This window comes from Ornithorhynchus anatinus, chromosome 17 (assembly GCF_004115215.2).
Source record: "Ornithorhynchus anatinus isolate Pmale09 chromosome 17, mOrnAna1.pri.v4, whole genome shotgun sequence".
Lineage (NCBI taxonomy): Eukaryota > Metazoa > Chordata > Mammalia > Monotremata > Ornithorhynchidae > Ornithorhynchus > Ornithorhynchus anatinus.
The window spans coordinates 7,427,159-7,446,398 of NC_041744.1; the positions used below are offsets into that span (position 1 = coordinate 7,427,159).

Here is a 19,240-nt window from a genome sequence, read left to right on the forward strand (position 1 = left end):
AGTCACTCAACTTTTCTGTGCCTCAGTTACCCCATCTGTAAAATGGAGATTAAGACTGTGGGCCCCACAGGAGACAACCTGATCACCTTGTATCCTCCCCAGAGCTTAGAACAGTGCTTTGCACATAGTAAGTGCTTAACAAATGCCATTATTATTATTACAATGGCTCCAGAATCAACCAGTAGGCCTGTAAAAACAGGCAATGAAGAGAACATCAAAACTTCTCATGTAAGACCTTCTCTGGAGATGGGTTCTAAAAAGAAGAATCCTGTTTGTCTTTGCTTGATGGGATTTATTCTTCTCATTTCAGCCTCCACAGAACCTGTGGAGACCTCTCGCTGGACAGAAGAAGAAATGGAAGTGGCTAAAAAAGGTAAAGGCATTTAATACCATTTTGTGGCAGTTCAAAATTTTGGCCATTATTAACATTAGATTGACTAATTCATTCAATCGTATTTATTGAGTGCTTACTGTGTACAGAGCACTGTAATAAGCGCTTGGAAGGTACTCCTATGTGTCCTCAGTAAACATCAAACAAAAACAGTGTAAATCGAAGAAAATTTGAAGGTTTTGAGGGTAAATTTCTGATTTTAAAACCAAATGAAGAGGTGCCCAGAAAAGCACATGGGTGAAAATCAACATAGATTCTGAACTGTGCATTCACTTGTTACTTTATTAATGAGTTTGATCGCTATTTGCACTTCTGCAGATTGAAGCTATCGTGGGAGCTGAAGTTTATAATTTTGAAAGACTAGATGTTTCTTGTGGGAAGCTAATTTATTTGATTATTGTTTGAAGGACTGTTTACAAATTACCAGAATAAGGCTTGAGTTTTCATTACTTGTTGGATTAGATGATTTATGGAATGGTGTCCATCTCAGTTTTTGTCCCTGGGTAAGCTGTACAGATTTTAAGTAGGCAGCAATTGCTTTCCTTTACCAAAATGGGATTGAAAGCATTCTGCTTTCCAATTTTTGATGAGTTCATGCTGAATCATTTAAATAACGAAAATAAAATTTTGCTTTTGGGAAATGAGCTTGCATAAACTTTCTAATGTTTACTCAAGGCACAGCTTTCTGACCACACTATTATGAACCACAAAGCTATTAATACTGGCCCCCCAGGTGATAATTTTCAAAACACCTCTTGAACACCATTGAGTATGTCTTGCAAAACAGACTTTTGCCTTACAGGCAAAGATCTTAATTTTGCAATGAATTTGCAGTCATGGGCAGTGATCAGGTAGCCTCATTTGCTGTTTTACAAAGGGTGTCTTTGTGATTGCAAATGATACCTTGCTGTTCTGCTTGGAGGCTTGTGTAAGCCATTTTTAATGTGTAGTGTACACCATGTGTTTACCCAGTGAATAACAATTTAAGTACATAGCTTTCACCATAAACTCGGTTTGGAGGATTTGTATATATGCATGTAAAACAAAACAGTTCCAGTCTGTTATTTAGGAAGAACCTAGTAAATCTAGAGATGGTACTGAGAAGAGCAAATCAAGATGAGGCATGAGGGATGTAGTTCAACTTCCCTATGAAGTTGGATGGACAAAAATGGAAAAAGAAAAGCCAAGGGGTTCATAACTTAAATCTACATAACCCTGAAAGTTATGGACAGGTTGAACACTGAATTATCATTCTCCAATTCCCACAGTTATGAAAGGAGTAGAAGTTTTAAGAGGATTGTGAGACAGAGCAAAAGCCAAAAAAAAAAAAAAAAGCCAAGCGCTGCAAATAGCACAACATAATAACAAAGGGCAGTCTTTGTGTTTGTACACTTTGGTGAGAATTCTAGGACCTGGCATGGCTTTTTCAGTCACACACACACATTCCCACACACAGAGTTAAATCTGACAGTAAGTGAAGTCTTTAGGGAGTACAGAGACCAACCATGTACAAGATGGAGGGCACTCAGTAAAACTCGAAGTTAATAGGTTAAAAAGCTCCCAAAACATTGCAAACAGTACTTAGTATTTGCAGTTTGTTACCCCAGGAAGTTGTACAACCCCAGATTGAATCCGATCAAGAAGCAGCGTGGCCTAGTGGTTCTAATCCTGGCTCTGTACCTCTGCGAGTGTGTGTATGTGTCTGTGTCCATCTGTTTCTGTGTGCGTATTTGTCTCACTTTGGGCAAGTAGCTTAACTTGTTTGTGCCTCTGTTTCCTAATCTGTAAAATGGTGATTAAATACCTATTTCTCTTGCTTAGACTGTGAACCCCATACCAGACAGAGAAGGTGAACAAACTGAGTAGCCTGTATCCACCCCAGCACTTAGTACAGTGCTTGGCACGTAGTGAGTGCTCATCAAATGCCACTGTATTGTCATTATTCTTACAACAGGGAAGTTGTAGATGTGGAGGTTCAAGTTGGAGCTGCTGGACTTTTTTTACATCCATATCAAGCTGAATGTCAAGAAGCTTAACTGTCAGTGTTCTTCCAAGGATCCTTTGAAGACACCAAGAATGCTGGGCTGAAGGGACCCATTGGGGCTAACCCATTTGTGACATTTCTTATGTTCTTAACCATATACTCATCTGTCGTTTTTTGTACAGGGTTAGTTGAACATGGTCGCAACTGGGCAGCAATTGCCAAAATGGTGGGAACTAAAAGTGAAGCTCAGTGTAAAAACTTTTATTTTAACTACAAAAGGAGACACAATCTAGACAATCTCCTTCAGCAGCACAAGCAGAAAGTAAGTATACTACAATATTATAAAATTTATTTTAGAACTGCTATTTGCTCTCTGGAATTAGCCCCTAAAAAGAAAAAAATGTAGTGATTTCATTCTAGAAAGTTTGTCTTGCCTCTAATTTTTTTTGCAACTTACAGAAATAGAAACAATTTAATATACTTATTGTATCCACTTCCTTTATGAAATTTCCTCTAACCCTGTATTGTTAAAACATCCTTAGTAGTCCTTCCAGCACTTATAGACAGTGTCAGTGCTTAGAACAGTGTTTAGCACATAGTAAGCGCTTAACAAATAGCATCATCATCATATTTTGTAAAATATGTGCATAGAAGTATATTGCAGGGGCTGCCATCTTGCAGAATCTATGTAAGAGAACTTGTAGTATTCACCGTGTACATCTTTGAGTAGTGATTACTTTATGTTATTTAAGGACAACAGAGAGGTAATCACTATAGTCTTTTCAAGGTCTCTTCCAGTCCCCAAATGATTTGAATTGATAAATATCAGACTGATTAAGGGTTTAAGCAGTGTTCAAATGACAAGCGTTCAGAAAATGTGATTGATACAGTATTTTGAAGGATACAAAGTAGTTAAAGTCTCTTAAATTCATTCTTTCTTTTGCTTTAGTCTTCACGAAAGCCCCGTGAAGAGCGGGATGTATCACAATGTGAAAGTGTAGCATCTACTGTATCCGCCCAAGAAGATGAAGATATTGAAGCCTCTAATGAAGAAGAGAATCCAGAAGATAGTGAAGGTAAGTAGGACCTCAACAGATACTGGTTACTCACTGTCTGAAGACCTATTTAATCTTTAACAGAAGTAGTGGAAACTGGAGCCGAATAAATAATCCTATTCAGTTAAACTGTATTACAGCCATAAAACTCTGAATTAGTATTTCAGTATCATAAATAGCTTAATATTTCATGGAAGATGAATGGGAAAAATGTTTTATGCAATGGTATTTAAAGTACAGCAGGAATATTACAGTGATTTGTGATTCTTAATCTAGGTATACCCCAGACCATTAGAATGGCAAGGCCTCTTTTAAGCACCATAAACTGAATGAATGTATAGTACTTTCTTCCAGGTATCACAGGGTGGAGTTGTCATTGTCATTTGTAAATCTGAGCTGGCAATTTGGCAATGTTTGTCAAAGTTTAAATTCGTTTGCAGTCAGATCATAATGTGGACATGTTCTAGTCCGAGTTCTAAAATGTTAGACTTGTTGATATTTTGCATTTAAGGAATAGCTGCGTGAATTCACTTTTCAGGTTTTTTAAAGAGGGATGAATTTATCTAGACATACTGTATCACATTTGCTAGGCGGTCTTTCTAAGTGTAAACACTCCTAAATCTGTCTTAGAAAGTTCAATGTTTCATGACAACTTAATAATTAAAGGAATGTGCATCTCTGCATCGACTGGAACCTATGAGGAGTGACACCAACACAAAAGCAAAGTTGGAGCTTAAAAGACAAGTTTATTTCTAAAATACTTTTAAGGTAGACTAGGAAAATTGTACAGGACAGCAAAATTACTGAGGCAGTAAAGTTTCATAACTTGAAAACAAAATTGCTATTAGGCTTTATCCCATTGTTTCCTTTTGGTGCCCTTTAGTCTTTCTGAGCTGCAGGGAAGTCTGCCTGTCCTACCTTCAGAATAGATCCAGTCTCCCACCTGTGTAGGAAGTTTCAGCATATTGGTCATGTGTCTGAGAATTTTAATCTGCTGTGGAAAAGGTTAATTTACATATGTAGTAGATGGTAAACAGCCTAAGAAAGGGAAAAGCTAAACAGGAGCAATTTCCATTTTAGAGAACAGTTTTAACTCTCAACTATGTCTGAATTATTTCTACGGAGTCATATAATTGTTTAATTGTAAATGGTTAAAATAGTAATTTAAACCTTTTTTTAAATGTTGAAATGTCCTTTCAGTATGTCTATTGCATAGCATCTATTTGAAAACTGTTAAATAATCGAAGGCCAATACTACATTGTCTTTAAGGTGCTGAAAATAGTTCTGATACAGAGAGTGCTCCCTCACCAGTTGAAGCTGTCAAGCCCGGTGAAGACACAACCGAAAATGCTTCTTCTAGGTTAACCACTGAGACCCCAGCAGAGCAAGATCCCACTATTAAAACAGTATCCAACACCCCGCCATCTTCAGCGGTTCCAAGTACAAAACCTGCCGAAAATGAAAATGAGGAACCCCAAGTAAAGGAAGAAGTCAACAACGATGGAGAGGAGTCTATGGAAGTGGACAGTAGAAGCCACATCCCTGAAACTAAGCCTGTCCTGTGCCTCCCAGTGCATGCCAAAGCTGAGCCTCTTGATGTGGAAATGAGGATACCAGAGAACATTCAAGTCAAAATAGAGAACGATACCAAAGAGAGAGATTTGGAAAGACCGAAAGAGAAGACTGAACCCGAAGAAATGGAGTTTGGCCTGGCCCAGCAATCTAATGTCGCAAGGCCAGAATCCCAGTCTGACAACGATTCTAGTGCTACTTGCAGTGCTGATGAAGAGGTTGACGGAGAACCTGAGAGGCAAAGGTGAGACCGAGCAAAACAAGCCATACCTTTTCAGCGTTTACTGCTAGTTAATTTGAAGAGTAGACATTTATGGGCCAGGTCACTCGGAAGATAATTGAGGTGGGTGTACAAGGCTCAGTGTAACATGGAGAATGATATTCCAATAAATGGGTAAAGAGATTGCATCGATCTTCCATTAAATGAGTGAAGGGATTCCATTAGGTAAAAGTAATTGGCCGATCATTATTTCATTATGACATGAAATAGATGAGTTGCATAGTTCTATCAAATAGGGATTGTTTAGGAGACAGCTATTCTGAGGTTATTTTAGACCGTGAGCTTTGTTTTTCTTCTAGAAGGAATAGAGGGCCTCCCTTGCAGGAATGATGGACTTAATTTATATGTGCTCCTACTCATTTAGTATTGGTCTCTTTTTTGGTAATAAGAATATTTTTGAGATTAATTTGCACATATAACTCCAATGAAAAGCTTCAGTTTTGGTTGCCTGAAACTGGAAAGAGGTGTTTGGAACTCTTAAATTGTCCCCAAATTTCACAGGTCATATCATTAAGTTATGTGAATGTAGGAATATTGTTATAATATGGAGGAATTTTAAGTGATATTTGTTACTCTTATGTGGAATATAACATGAATTGCAATCCAGTTCCCTTAGTTGGGCCTAGACATTAAAGTGGGTTTGGCCAGAGAGCAACAAACGGGGAGTGCTTTAAAAACGATTTGTTCCCTGTACTAGAATGTATACTATGGACTCAAAGCCGTCTCTGTTAAACCCTACTGGATCCATACTAGTTTCTTCCACCTTAAAACCGGGGCCAATGGACCTGCAACAACTTCATCATCGAGCTGCTGTCATCCCACCAATGGTAAGTGGAGAAAGCAATGTCCTTTCAAATTTATGAAAAACTATGAGAGAAATGTGGGGTATTTTAATTTGTTTCTGCCAGCAGTTGTTGCTAAGTAGCAGAATACGTTCTGATTTTAGCAATCTCACTGCAAAAATAAGGATAGGCATTCAATTAGAAAAGAGCAAAAGCCATACATTGGTAGCATAGGTTGCATATCAAGCAGTACATAGTCTGTGCTGGGATTGCTTAATTGAAGTCTTGACCACAGGTTTAGGTGTACTTTGGCTGACCCCAACCAACATCCTAGTCAAAGCTTCATCTTGATTACAGTTTCCTTACTAACGTTATTTCCATAGTTTCGATCGACTCAGTGCCGTATCCCAAAACTGTTGCGTTATCACTGCCCCACATTCCAATAACTCCTGCAGTCTAATCTGCTTTGGTTTCAGTGGTGAATGGAGTGTCAAGAATTGCATTTCCGAAGAGGGGAGGGGTTTTGGTTTTTTTTTTTCAGATTGAAACCAGAACACATATAGTGCTCTGTCCCAAAAAGTGCTTAAAAAGGAAAGCGATTATGACTTCTAAGTACTTTCGAGCACCCAGAGTTCTGTGGAGATTTGGGGAATGTTGTTGATTATGTTGGTTTTGTCCTTCTCTCCATAGGTCTCTTGCACCCCCTGTAACGTACCTATGGGAACAACTGTGAGTGGTTATGCCCTCTTTCAGCGGCACATTAAAGCTATGCATGAGTCGGCACTGCTGGAAGAGCAGCGACAGAGGCAGGAACAGATAGATCTGGAGTGCAGACGGTCCGCAAGCCCCTGTAGCACCTCCAAGAGCCCAAACATTGAATGGGAAGGTAGGTAAACCTCAAACCCAGGAACCGACCCAAATGGTCGAGGTCTTTTGTGAGACTCCAGCCTAGTCTAGAGTGAATAAGAAACCGAACGGTTACTCAGTCCTGTGATTTAACCCTAAATTATTTGCAAACCATCCCTGCAGAATATTTGCTCGCCCAAGCTTTGACTGCAGAGGAATGTCCTCAAATTAAATATAATAAACCCATTAGAGGGAAATGCAATTATTTTTATTAATTAAATGACTCCAGTAATGGTCTTCTGCATGTTTACTTTTCCAAAACCACACCGTAGGATTTTAATTCATCAGAAATCACTAGGCGTGAGATAAGAATTGTCCTTAAAAGCAAAGTATCTGTAAGTGCTTTATTCTATTTAGGTTTGTTATTCAGAACAACAGATAACAGTTGCTCCGTAGTGAATGCCCAAAGACTTCACTTCACATATTTTACTTTTTTTAAATGGTATTCATTAAGTGCTTACTATGTGCTGGACACTGTATTAAGTGCCGGGGTAGAAACACGCTACTCAGATTGCACAGAGCCAGTGTCCCATGTAGGGCTCACAGTCAATCTCCATTTTAGAGATAAACTAATTGAGGCAAGGATAAATTAGATGACCTGTCCAAGGCTGCACAGCAGTCAAGTGGCAGAGCTGGGATTAGAAATCAGGTCCTCTGACTCAGGCCTGTGCTCTTTCCACTAGGACATAGCAAAGAAGTTAAGATTGTATTAATGTATACCAGTCTTAATGCCTTGAAAGGCCATAAATATAATTCTCCTAAATCACAGGGTTGGTTCGTAAAGACCCCCACTATTTGGAAAATTCAAGTGTTAGCACTAACCTCGTGTTCAACGCTGCACATTGGTTTACCAATAACATGTGGTTTAGTCAATAGAACGTGGACCTGGAAGTCAGAGGGTCTGGGTTCCAATCCCAGCTCTTCCACTTGACTGCTGTGTGACTTTGGAAAAGTCACGTAACTTCTCTGTGCCTCAGTTATCTGTAAAATGGGGGTGTAAGACTGTGAGCCCTATGTGAGACATAGGCTCCAACTGGATGAATTTGTATCTACCCCAGCATTTAGTACAGTGCTTAACACATAGTAAGAGCTTAACAGATACCATTAAAAAAAATCCACACTTGCAATCAATTGTATTTATTGAGTGCTTACTGTATGCAGAGTCCTGGGTGATTAAGTGCTTGGGTGATTACAGTATAACAGAATTGGTTGAGTTGTTCCCTTCCCAGAAAGAGCTTATGCCTAGAGGGGAGGTAGCCATCAAGGTAAATAAATTAAATCACAGATATATACGGGAGTGCTGTGAGGCTGAGGGAAGGGTAAATAAAGTATGCAGATCCTAGTAGAAGGGCAACTTAGAAGGGAATGGGAGAAGAGGAAATAAGGAGGGAGCTCGGGGCAAGACAGATGAGATCGAAGTACAGTGAATAGGTTGACAGAGGAGCAAAGCTTGCAGGCTGGTTGTAGTAGGAAATCAGAGGGGAAAGGTGACTGAATGCTTTAAAGCCTATGGTAAGGAGTTTCTGTTTGCAGAGATAGTATAGTATGGACAACCATGGGAGGTCCTTGAGGAGTGGGGAGACACGGACTGAACGTATTGTAGAAAAATGATCTGGGCAGCTCAATGAAGTGTGGACTGGGGTGGGGAGAAACAGGAGGCAGGGAAGTCAAGTAATCAAGACGGGATAGAATAAATGCTTGCATTAACATGGTAACAGTTTGGATGTGGAGAAATGGTGGATTTTAGCGGAGGTTGAACTGACAGGATTTGGTGACATTGAATATGTGGGTTAAATTAGATGAGCCGAGGATAATACCAAGGTTCCTGGCTTGAGATCCACAACCATTTCAACCAACACTCGTGTTATGTTCTATCCAGAGAGGTGAGGGTTATCAAAAGAACATTCCCTACTTCAGTCTATCTAGTCTGTATGATGCAAATGCGTGGTGTGACGGAATTGACTGAATGCGTTTCAGCAATTCAGAGGAAAGAACAAGCATAAAAAAATTCCGTTCTGAAACATAGTTGCCTTTGAGCAGGTTAGGAGAAATTGTGGAAGTGTCAAGGAATGTCAGCGAAAGGAAATGACACATACTTGAAAATGTTGCCCAGTACCAGCATTCGTGATTATAAAGTGACGGAAGGTTAAAGTTAAGTAGCTGCCTACCAGCACAGAGAGGAATTGCCGCTGAGGCCTTGGAAAAATAAAGACAATATATAAATACAAATAAGGCCCCAGTTCCCTATCCTGATTTAATTTTCAAAAGAAATAAAGTAAGCCGAAGTCTGCTGTTACTTGTAAAATAGTTCTTGCTCTCCTAAAGCTATTCTAAGTCTGGATGCTTTCCACAATATTCCGTGATTTGGAGTCAACCATAGGTTCTATTTTAAAACCTCCAGGATCCATGTCAGGATATTTTTGCAGAGTAATCATGTTAAAGGGTAAGCAGCCAAATGAGAGGCAGCTATTTAATAAGGCAGACTTGTCAACTCATAGATATGTTACCTCTGATGTACAATCTTAAAGATATATATCGAATGTCAGTATAGGATACTGAATATATACTGTCAAGGGGTTTTTCTTATGTACATGTGAGGTTCCACCTAACTCATTTTCTTGAGTTGGGGGTATATTTTGTCCAACCCATCTTTCCCTTCCTACCTTCTTACTTGCTAAACTGGTGTCACTAAATTGCCAAGAAATTGCTGATATATTGATAATTGGACTTATTTCAAGTAATAGTTATACATGTCATGCTAATTAGTTTGTCCTTAAAGTAAAATCTCTATCTTTTGATCTCTCAGTGTTAGGCATTTTGGGGAAGTAACTTTAGAGTAGATTTGTGGTCCTCCCTCAAAATTTTTACTAACCTCTCTAAACAGTGATATCCTTGATCCCAATTTGTCTAGTACCACACGTCCTTTGCTTCAGAGAACACAAATTGCCGAGTAACCAAATTCAGACATTTACTCGCTAATGCAAACTCCCATTTCCATTTTGGTCGAGTTTCTTGGAAATGACAAAGTTTCTTTAAGGGTTGCTATTGGATTTCTTTTAGGCCCTGGACGCAAGCTTCTTTTTAAGCCAGTATATAGCCGCCTCGCCTGGCTGGATTAAGAAATTAACAAATTTGAACCTGATTGAGCCCAGCATATTTAAGAAGCAGAGCTCTGAAGAGGTGTATTTGTAAGGGAAAATTCTCCTACCTTTTGAAATCCAATGTTTTCCTCAGTGAAGCTTGTTTTTTGTGTATTTTCCTGGAAATATAGGTAGTTGCCTAGATGGAGTAATACTCTATTTCTAATTATATTAGGTGAGGAACATAAAATATAATTGTGATTTCCAATGAAAGTACTTTTTCTTGGGCAGGTTGAAGCAATCTAGATACAACTAGATTGTTATACACCAGTTGACTACAGTAACTTTTACCATTTGGGTAGTGGCAAAGATGAATCATTAAAACCCTAGTTTTGATTTTGTAATTTCAGCTAAGTTACATTTTGCCATTTACATTTTCTAAAACCATGTATTGCTCAATAAGTCCGGATAACATAAAAGGAGAGAATTTAGTTAAGATGGAGACTGTCTTAGTTCCTCAGGGGGTTGACCACTTAATTGTGAGCTGTATAGCCCACCTAAGCATCCCCATAATTCCTGGTACAGAGACAGTGTTGGGTTTGGAATTCTTGGTGAGTTGTGTGATGGGAGGGAAGAAGGATTGATTTCTGCTATTTCCTTCGTTCTGGAAAGGAAGGTGAGCATCCTTTTTGCCTGCAAGGACTTTTTTGTTTAAAGGTGATTTGGATTGATGTTGTGTACCCATTATTGTTTTGTTTTTGTTTTTTCTTCATTCCCTCATGTGGTTTATACCAGGGAGACCTTTGGACAATATAGAACCCTTAATATTAGTTCAAGTGGCCCTGCCACTACCTAGAGTGAGCTTGGTCCTTTCACGCTAAATATTTTAATTTGGGGCTCTTCCCTCATTTTGGTAACTTTAACTTTCATAGGAAAATCAGTCGCCTATATGCCTTATGCTGAGGTCAAACGTGCAATAGAACAGGAAGCGCAGATGCAAAATACAGCAGCAAGGTCAGCATCACCGTATAGGCTATCTCCAAGAGAAGTCAGTAAAGCCTCTCCACAGCCTGATTTGAATGCAGCTCGCTATAGTGTCCCGCCAGGTAAATATTGTCTGTTCGCACAGTGGCTGCTGGCCATCTGCCTTCAGATCCTACACTGATAAATGACTGTAGTTAATGAACCGCTCTTAATGCCTCTCTTCGCTGTTAAGAAATGATTGAGTTTCTTATTTCGTTTTTCTGTATGCCTGGTTACTTTAGTTGGGATTCCCCAACGATCTGGAAAACTTAAGTTCACATATTTTCATTGTGGCATCAGCTGACCTTTCTTTTAAACATACAGGTGCAATGTGAAATGTCAAGGTATTTTTGAAGGGATCCAAGTAATTCAGGAGGAGCAAAAATTGTCCAATGTTTTCTAAATTTAACTAGGATGTCAGTGGACAAGGGACGTGTAACTGTTGGCAGGTGACAATTTTTTGCTACCTTTTAGTTATTTTTCTAGCAAATACGTGATTTGTAAAATTTCCGAGGGTATCTTTGCATTATCATTCCCTGTATATAAAGGTCAAAACTTGCATTGGAGAGTAAATTGAAAGGAAACAAACTGCAGTCTGTTTGTAATCATCAGGAGTCCAAAGCAGTCCTGGAATTTTTAACTAATGTAAACTAGATGATGTGGTTTTAAGATCAGCTTGAAAGCAGTGGTTCAAAAAGTTATTTAGATATATTTTAATATATGGAACTGCAAACCCCATCAATGATTTTATTAGACAAAGTTCACCTACGAAGAGTAGGTCTATAAAATAGGAATTTTCATCCAGCATTTTGCTGCCAACTTCTAGGTATATTCAGTTTGCTTTTAAACATGCTTTTGTTAATAGATTTTAGCAAAGAAAGGAACTGGTTGTTAGATTTTAAACATTTTTTTCTGTCTTAAAGTTCTCCAGCCTGCTCCTCATCAAGTGATCACAAATCTCCCAGAAGGAGTACGACTCCCAACAACCCGCCCCACCAGGCCACCCCCTCCACTCATTCCATCTTCCAAAACTTCGGTACAGTCAGAAAAACCATCTTTCATTATGGGAGGATCAATTTCACAGGTAAAAATAAAAACTCTTGGGAGATTACAATACAACAGAAATAACGTTAAGCATCAGGACACAATCTGAGTTGGTGAAGAATGACTTCACAAGAGAGTTTTGCCTAGGACCTCCAAAGGACCACTATAGGCACATAATCAGTAGGCTGTTTACTGAATACAGATTTGAACGATTTAATTTGGAAAAACACTGTTAACAGGAAAACTGTTGCTAAACAGATTAGCAGAATTTTTTTAATCCACCCTGTTCTTTCCTGTGCAGTTTATGCAAGGCTCCAGAGGAGCTGTGTTGAGCTTGGCTTTATCAGTGCATGCCCTGTAATGGTGGTGTATTTTAAACTTTACAAACTCCTCATCGTAATGGATGAAGCTGGCCAAGATTGCTTTTGAATTGTGGGGGAGGGGAAAGAGATCAGAAATGTTCAGAACTTTTACTGTTTATCCATTTCAAATGATAGTTGTTTGTTCTTTTTCTGGGGCAGGCAGTTATGAAGTTTTCCTTCTTCCTACTTAGGATAGGAGAGAATTTTACCATCTTTAAAAAAAAATGTTTCTTGGAAGTGGATGTGTCATAATATCTGAACCTTTAATGCTTGATCATTAAAAAGGAGCTTACTTGTGTTTTATGCATAGGGAACACCTGGCACTTACTTAACATCTCACAGTTCAGCTTCGTACAGTCAAGAACCAGCTAAGCCTTCAGTTGGGTCTATATCTCTTGGACTTCCAAGGCAACAAGAATCTGCCAAATCTGGTAAGCATTTGTGTGATCACAAACCATCACATATGGAATTATACCTTTCATTGTTTAAAGTGATGATCCTAATTTTATATTTTGTCAGCAGCTTCCATGCCTTACATCAAACAGGAAGAGTTTTCTCCCAGGAGCCAGAACTCCCAGCCCGAGGGCTTGTTAGTCAGGGCCCAGCATGAAGGTGTGGTCAGAGGTAAAAAATTTCAAGAGTAATTATAAATTGATTATGAATGAGAGCATTGTATTTTTATGTTGGTTTTTCATCTTGATAAATATGCAGTATGCACTGGGTTGTAATTCTCCCCTCAAAGCTTTGACATAGTAAGTTTTATTTTTGAGGTTCAGAACGACACTTCTTTTTCTAGCATATCCTTAAACAGTGCACATAACACAGATACATTAGGGGAAATATCAGTAAGATGAAGCAGTAGTTTCTTCCCCCCCCCCCCCCCCCCCCCCCGCCTTTCCCATTTATTGGATTATTCTTTGGATAAAATGCTTTCATAAGAAAAGGATACAGTTTTTCAAGGATCCATTTCATTTTGACTAAGGTACTGCAGCAGCCATCCAAGAAGGAAGTATAACCCGAGGAACACCAGCCAACAAAGCCCCTGTTGAAAACATGCCTTCCCTGCGAGGCTCTATCACTCAGGTAAATTATTTTGCAAGGTAACATACCTGCCAGCTGTAGAGTTATTTGGCACAAATGGTTCTTTAATATTCCCTTTTTTGATGAGGAAAAGTACTACCTTTTTACTTCAGGAAATTTTTGATGTGAGAATAAACTGAAAAAATTTCCAGTTGTCTTTATTTCTACTTCCTTCAAGTAACCCAGCAATCTTTCAGGCTGAGAGGGAGGAACCTAGAGGAAGAGCAGATCCACTACTGTTCATCAATCTTCTAATTTGCCCCAACCCCCCAAAAGCTGTTTAGGGTATTCCACTTCAGTCTCTAGAACTCACTAAATCCTTGAAACTTCTGGTAAAGATTGTGTGTTGCACCTGAGCCTGGGGGTCTGGGCCATGTCTTCATTGAGGAGAAACCAATTGGGTTGAGGTAGGCTCCTAAAACCTCTTCCTCTCTTGGCCTGATTTACTGTCAGATAAAATGGGACAGGAAAAGCTAATTGCCCTCCGATATGCCTATCTTTAGTTGGGGCTCATCTCTCAGTAGAATATTAAGACAAAATATAGGGTGCTAACTCCATATTTATTGGCTTCATTTGATTCCTATATGACTACTTAAAGGGTTTGACCAGCTTTTAAAGTTAGCCATAGCAAGAGGGCAACTTTTGTTGGAAATTCTGGATTTAGGTGAGCTGAAGTCCAGAATATTTAAGATTGTTCCCCCAATATGGCCTGCCAATAGTCTACCTTCCAATGGCATTTAAGTTTTATGAGAACGTTTAGAGTGTTTAACACTTTTATAAAAGGAATGATTCCTTCTTTTTAGGACTGAGCACAATCTGCTTTGAGAGGTTTAGTTCTCTGATAAATCGAACCAAAGACTAAGCTTTAAGGCTAATATAGTCCTCTCTGAAATCTCATTTTGTATAAATTTGGGTGTATTCTTCCCTGAACAATGCTCTAGTTTCCCCACACTGTAAAGTGGCTGTACATAGACTTATCCTGCAGGTCTCCCCAGTGATTTGAGATTCTTGAATGATGTTTTGCCAGAACTTGTGGTTCCACTGTGCATTTTGGATAGAACACAGGAGCAGAACCAAGAGCACCCTTTGACAATGTCCATCTGTCTTAAAACAGTATGATACAGTGTCCAAAGAAACAGCTATGCACTGCATCATATGAAAAGTGAATACTATATCACGAGTTTTCCTTAATGCAGGGTCTGTGAAAATTGCAATCCCTTTATTATAGAAGAACAAGGGGTATTACAAGGGAAACTCTACTGTCATATTTTCCCTCTAAGGTAAATCTGTCTTTGATTTAATGGCAGGGTACGCCTGCTCTGTCTCAGTCTGGCATTGCAGCTGAAGCTCTGGTGAAGGGAGCCATCACTAGAATGGCTATGGAAGACAATAGCCCAGAAAAAGGCAGAGAGGAAGCTACATCCAAAGGCCATGTTATTTATGAAGGCAAAAGTGGACACATACTGTCATATGATAGTAAGTATTGTATGCGAATATTACAAACAGACCAGCCTTAAGAGAACATAACTTTGCTTGACATTTTTGTGGATTTGCTTTGTGTAGAATGGTGAGAGGTTTGACCTTGAAAATTAGATTCACTTTCAAATTTTACAAATCTTGATGAGGATTCGGAGTTGTATAAAGGACAGTTGCAAATGCCATTATGCATCAACTCCACAGTCCCCTGAGTGTGTTGTATGGGAAACAAAAAATTAACTATTCCTATGTCCCAAATTATAAGCTTTTTAACTTACCTTTACTGCTGTAGTTTGTTATACATGCACCTGTGCCATTGGTTTTTATGTGTTTAATATCTTTAAAAATGTATACACTGAGAGAGGGCCACCGACTGACATCCTTACAACAGGTGCCGTGAAACTGCTACTTGGTGTCTGTGTCAGCTCTGAAAAATGTAGAGGAAAGAATGGTAAACTAGGATTCTGTACCAAGAGTTAGTCCTTTCTGGAACTGCTTGATCTTGGAAAAATCATTTTCTAACTTTGATTAAGAGGTCTCGATGCCTGTGAATAAATGAGTAAAGAAGTGTGAAGTGTTTGGAGCTCCTTGGAAGAAAGTTTCCTGGTAGATTCTTTCTTCTTTGGGGGCAAAGCCTAAAATATTTTTATGTCTCACATACAAATTTTTCAAAATTAAAGGTTTTCCTTTACATGGTAAGTAAATGTGTAACTGAATCTTGTCAGATGTAATTGCACTTACTTTTTGATCATTTTCCATAACTACTTGCTTTGATATATTTCACAGATATTAAAAATGCCCGAGAAGGTACCAGGAGTCCAAGAACAGCTCATGAAATCAGTTTAAAGAGAAGTTATGATACCATGGAGGGTAATATAAAACAAGGGATGTCACTGAGAGAATCTCCTGTGTCTGCACCATTAGAAGGTAAAATGGTTTATGCTTAAATTATTTGCACTTTTGTTCTCATGTGTTTGCATCATTAGAAGGTAAAAAGACTTATACTTAAATTATTTGCATTTTTGTATATATTTAAAGTATCCCAGATATGAGATATTAGCCAACTAGTAAACACAGTAATGTAATATATCTCTTAAATGTCTGCATCAAAATAGAAATCAAACTAATGAGATGTTTTCAGGAAAGTAATAAAATACTTATTTAGATGCCTCCTGGGTGCAAAAGCACTCTGCTACCAGGATTGTACAGAGTGAAAAGTACAAGCCTTACTATGAAGGGAGGAGTTTATAATCTAATGGGGGGTAACAAGCACGCAAAAGTAGACGATATGAAATATGTAAAAGAACATCAAATTATGTATGTATTTAAATATATTCATATATGTTCATACACATTCATAATTGTCCTTCATACTCACAAGAATGCATAATTGTACTGCATACTAGGACACTGCAGACGGTGATATTCACCTGTGGGTGCAGGTGTGACTGAACAGGCCCGTGCTGGTCTCACAGCTGGCTGCCTTTCACACACACATACACCTAAGTGGTTTAAGTATACCAGCAACAAATAAATAATACATAAGTGGCTGAGGAGGGTGACATGACTGAGAAGGTGGCAGGGGCTTTTTTGAAAGTGGAAACCAGAGGTGTGGTTTGGCAAAACACAAGTGGGAGGATGTAGTTAATGTGAGGAAAATAGTTGCATTTTAGAGAAATGTTTAGGGACAATCTCTCAGCAGAAAGCACAGATCCATTTCTGTAAAATGACTTGCAATTAAAATTCTGCATATCAAATCAGTTTTTCTATTATAAGATGGGAGACTTATTGGAATAGAAAAATATTTGCAGTTTTGCCCACCCAGTGTCAGAGTGCAGGTAACTGTGGTGCACTGAAGTCCAACACTGCCTACGCTCCTAAAAACCCTTATATAGGAACTCATATTGGGGTAGGGCTTGTGATTGCCTTGAAAATTAATTGTGGCCCCAGTGTTCCAAAGATAATAGGATAAATTAGGCTGCCTGCTTCCCCCTTTGGGGGTGCAGCTGAGCTTGGATCACAAAAAGGGAATCAACCTTGGCTCAGCTGCAAGCCTCGATTTAGAGGTTAAAATTCCACAAATGTAAATAGAATCTATAGCCAATTCATATATTGAGTTGCTTTGTAATAAGGGATCCTTGTTTTGGCGATTGCCCTGAAGGATAGAGAATTCCTGATGTATCATGAAACACATTTATTCCAAATATTTCCCTTGACTTCAACCACTGCTCGGAAGTGGAGTCTTAAAGATGAGATTCAACCCTTTTCCCAAAACCTCTTTGGAATACAAATAACAAAATAAAAAATCTGTCCAGAAGGAATTTCTTCCTTGTGGTGTAAGAAGTCTGACAAATGACTGAAAGACCAGTATCTCTTCTCTAAATGGTCTAATTTAAAAAGCAAGAGGCTGGGATTTGGAAGGTCTGGGTTCTAACACCAACTGCTTTGTGACCTTGGGAGAGTCATTGAATCACAGTTTACCCTACTTTCATAAGCTGTAAAATGCAGATCATAATAGCTGACTTTCTCTACCTCACAGAGACTTCGTGAGGGTAAAATAAGATAATGATGTGAAAATGCTTTGGAAAAATGTGCTATTTAAGTGCAAGGTAGTATGTAGTACTTCTAATTATTCGGAGTTTGCTTTTGCCCTCTGCAGGATCATATTCACCTTCACTTTCACATTCTGTGGTAGCTTTTTTTTTTTTCACTTTGGCTTGCATACCTCTTAGTGACAGTTCTTTTCCTATCATCCTCCCTTTTATCTCTTCTTCCCATTCTTGTTGCACTGGATTAATAGAAGCAGTCCTTATGTGCTATTGGATCAATCTATTACTAGAAGCATTCTTAAGCTATTTTCTGTCTAGTTTTTCATCTGTTATTAAAAAAAAAAGATAATTCAATTCTGCCATGCACATCTTTCTCAAATAAAAAAAAAATCTGGAAATGAAGGATATCTTTTACGAAAACAGACTTTGGGACATTATATTAGCTACTGTAATTGTAAGAACGGGTGTGTATGCAGTTTTGTACATTGAAACCATTTAATTTCTTAAAATATTTTTAAGGGTTAATATGCCGTGCACTGCCAAGGGGCAGCCCTCATGCAGAGCTCAAAGAGAGGACTGTGTTGTCTGGTTCCATAATGCAAGGTAATCTTCCTTTTTATATTGGCACCATGCATTTCCCGGTTCTGTCCTGGTAAAGAGAATTGATATCAAATTCTTAATATCAGACGTCTCAATTTTTGTGTGCCTAATCAGTAACATTTTACACTTTGATTTATACCAAAGCTTAATCTTCAGTATAATTTTCACTCTATCTGATTCCCCTAACATCCATTTTGGGATCAATTAGTAAACTTTGAGTGCTTACTTCGTGTAGAGCATAGTACTAATTGCTTGGGAGAATGCATTATAACAGAGTTGGTAGATGTGTTCCCTGCCCACAACAAGGTTACAGTCTAGAGGAGGAGACAGACATTAATATAAATTATGGATATGTACGTGACATATTACACTTGCTTGGTTATACCTAATTGGTCTTGGAACTTCTGGCTGCCTTCCTCACTAGATATAATTTTTAATGATAATTTTCAAAGGGTAAAATTTAAGTCATTTTGAAATGATTAGGTAATATTTACTGAGGACACACTACCTGACGCTCTACTAGAAGCCTTACGAAGGTAAAACACATTTAATAAATGCTTGTTTAATTTTTCCCCTCTAAAGGTACACCAAGAGCAACCGCTGAAAGCTTCGAAGAAGGCCTTAAGTACCCTAAGCAAATAAAGCGAGAGAGTCCTCCCATACGAGCATTTGAAGGAGCCATTACAAAGGGAAAGCCTTATGATGGGGTTACCACTATCAAAGAAATGGGACGTTCCATTCATGAAATCCCAAGGCAGGATCTCTTGAGCCAAGAAAGTCGCAAGACTCCCGAAGTAGTGCAGAGTACAAGGCCAATAATGGAAGGTTCCATTTCCCAGGTATAATGCAATCAGTAGAAAGCTACTTTATAATAATAATAATGATAATGCATTTGTTAAGCACCTACTATGTGCCAAGCACTGTTCTAAGCACTAAGGTAGATACAAGGTAATCAGGTTGCCCCTCGTGGGGCTCATAGGCTTCATCCCCATTTTACAGATGAGGTAACTGAGGCCCAGAGACGTGAAGTGACTTGCCCAAAGTCACACAGCTGA

General features: G+C 38.7%; 1 protein-coding gene across 15 annotated transcripts in view; it reads left to right on the forward strand.

Moving 5' to 3' along the window:
- NCOR1 (nuclear receptor corepressor 1) overlaps positions 1 to 19,240 on the forward strand; it is a 119,615-nt gene that overhangs the window by 74,819 nt on the left and 25,556 nt on the right. For 8 of the 15 annotated variants that reach the window (XM_029081869.2, XM_029081876.2, XM_007672533.3 and 5 more), the window contains 15 exons: positions 311 to 373; positions 2,558 to 2,697; positions 3,325 to 3,451; positions 4,701 to 5,247; positions 5,981 to 6,110; positions 6,756 to 6,951; positions 10,984 to 11,157; positions 11,998 to 12,158; positions 12,791 to 12,911; positions 13,000 to 13,104; positions 13,463 to 13,563; positions 14,868 to 15,036; positions 15,823 to 15,963; positions 18,105 to 18,188; positions 18,768 to 19,024. In XM_029081869.2, the coding sequence (XP_028937702.1) occupies positions 311 to 373; positions 2,558 to 2,697; positions 3,325 to 3,451; positions 4,701 to 5,247; positions 5,981 to 6,110; positions 6,756 to 6,951; positions 10,984 to 11,157; positions 11,998 to 12,158; positions 12,791 to 12,911; positions 13,000 to 13,104; positions 13,463 to 13,563; positions 14,868 to 15,036; positions 15,823 to 15,963; positions 18,105 to 18,188; positions 18,768 to 19,024 (2,516 nt within the window). Of the gene's footprint in view, positions 1 to 310; positions 374 to 2,557; positions 2,698 to 3,324; positions 3,452 to 4,700; positions 5,248 to 5,980; positions 6,111 to 6,755; positions 6,960 to 10,983; positions 11,158 to 11,997; positions 12,159 to 12,790; positions 12,912 to 12,999; positions 13,105 to 13,462; positions 13,564 to 14,867; positions 15,037 to 15,822; positions 15,964 to 18,104; positions 18,189 to 18,767; positions 19,025 to 19,240 lie in introns of those variants that run through there. The other 7 variants (XM_029081875.2, XM_029081877.2, XM_007672540.3 and 4 more) reach the window with 4 other exon arrangements.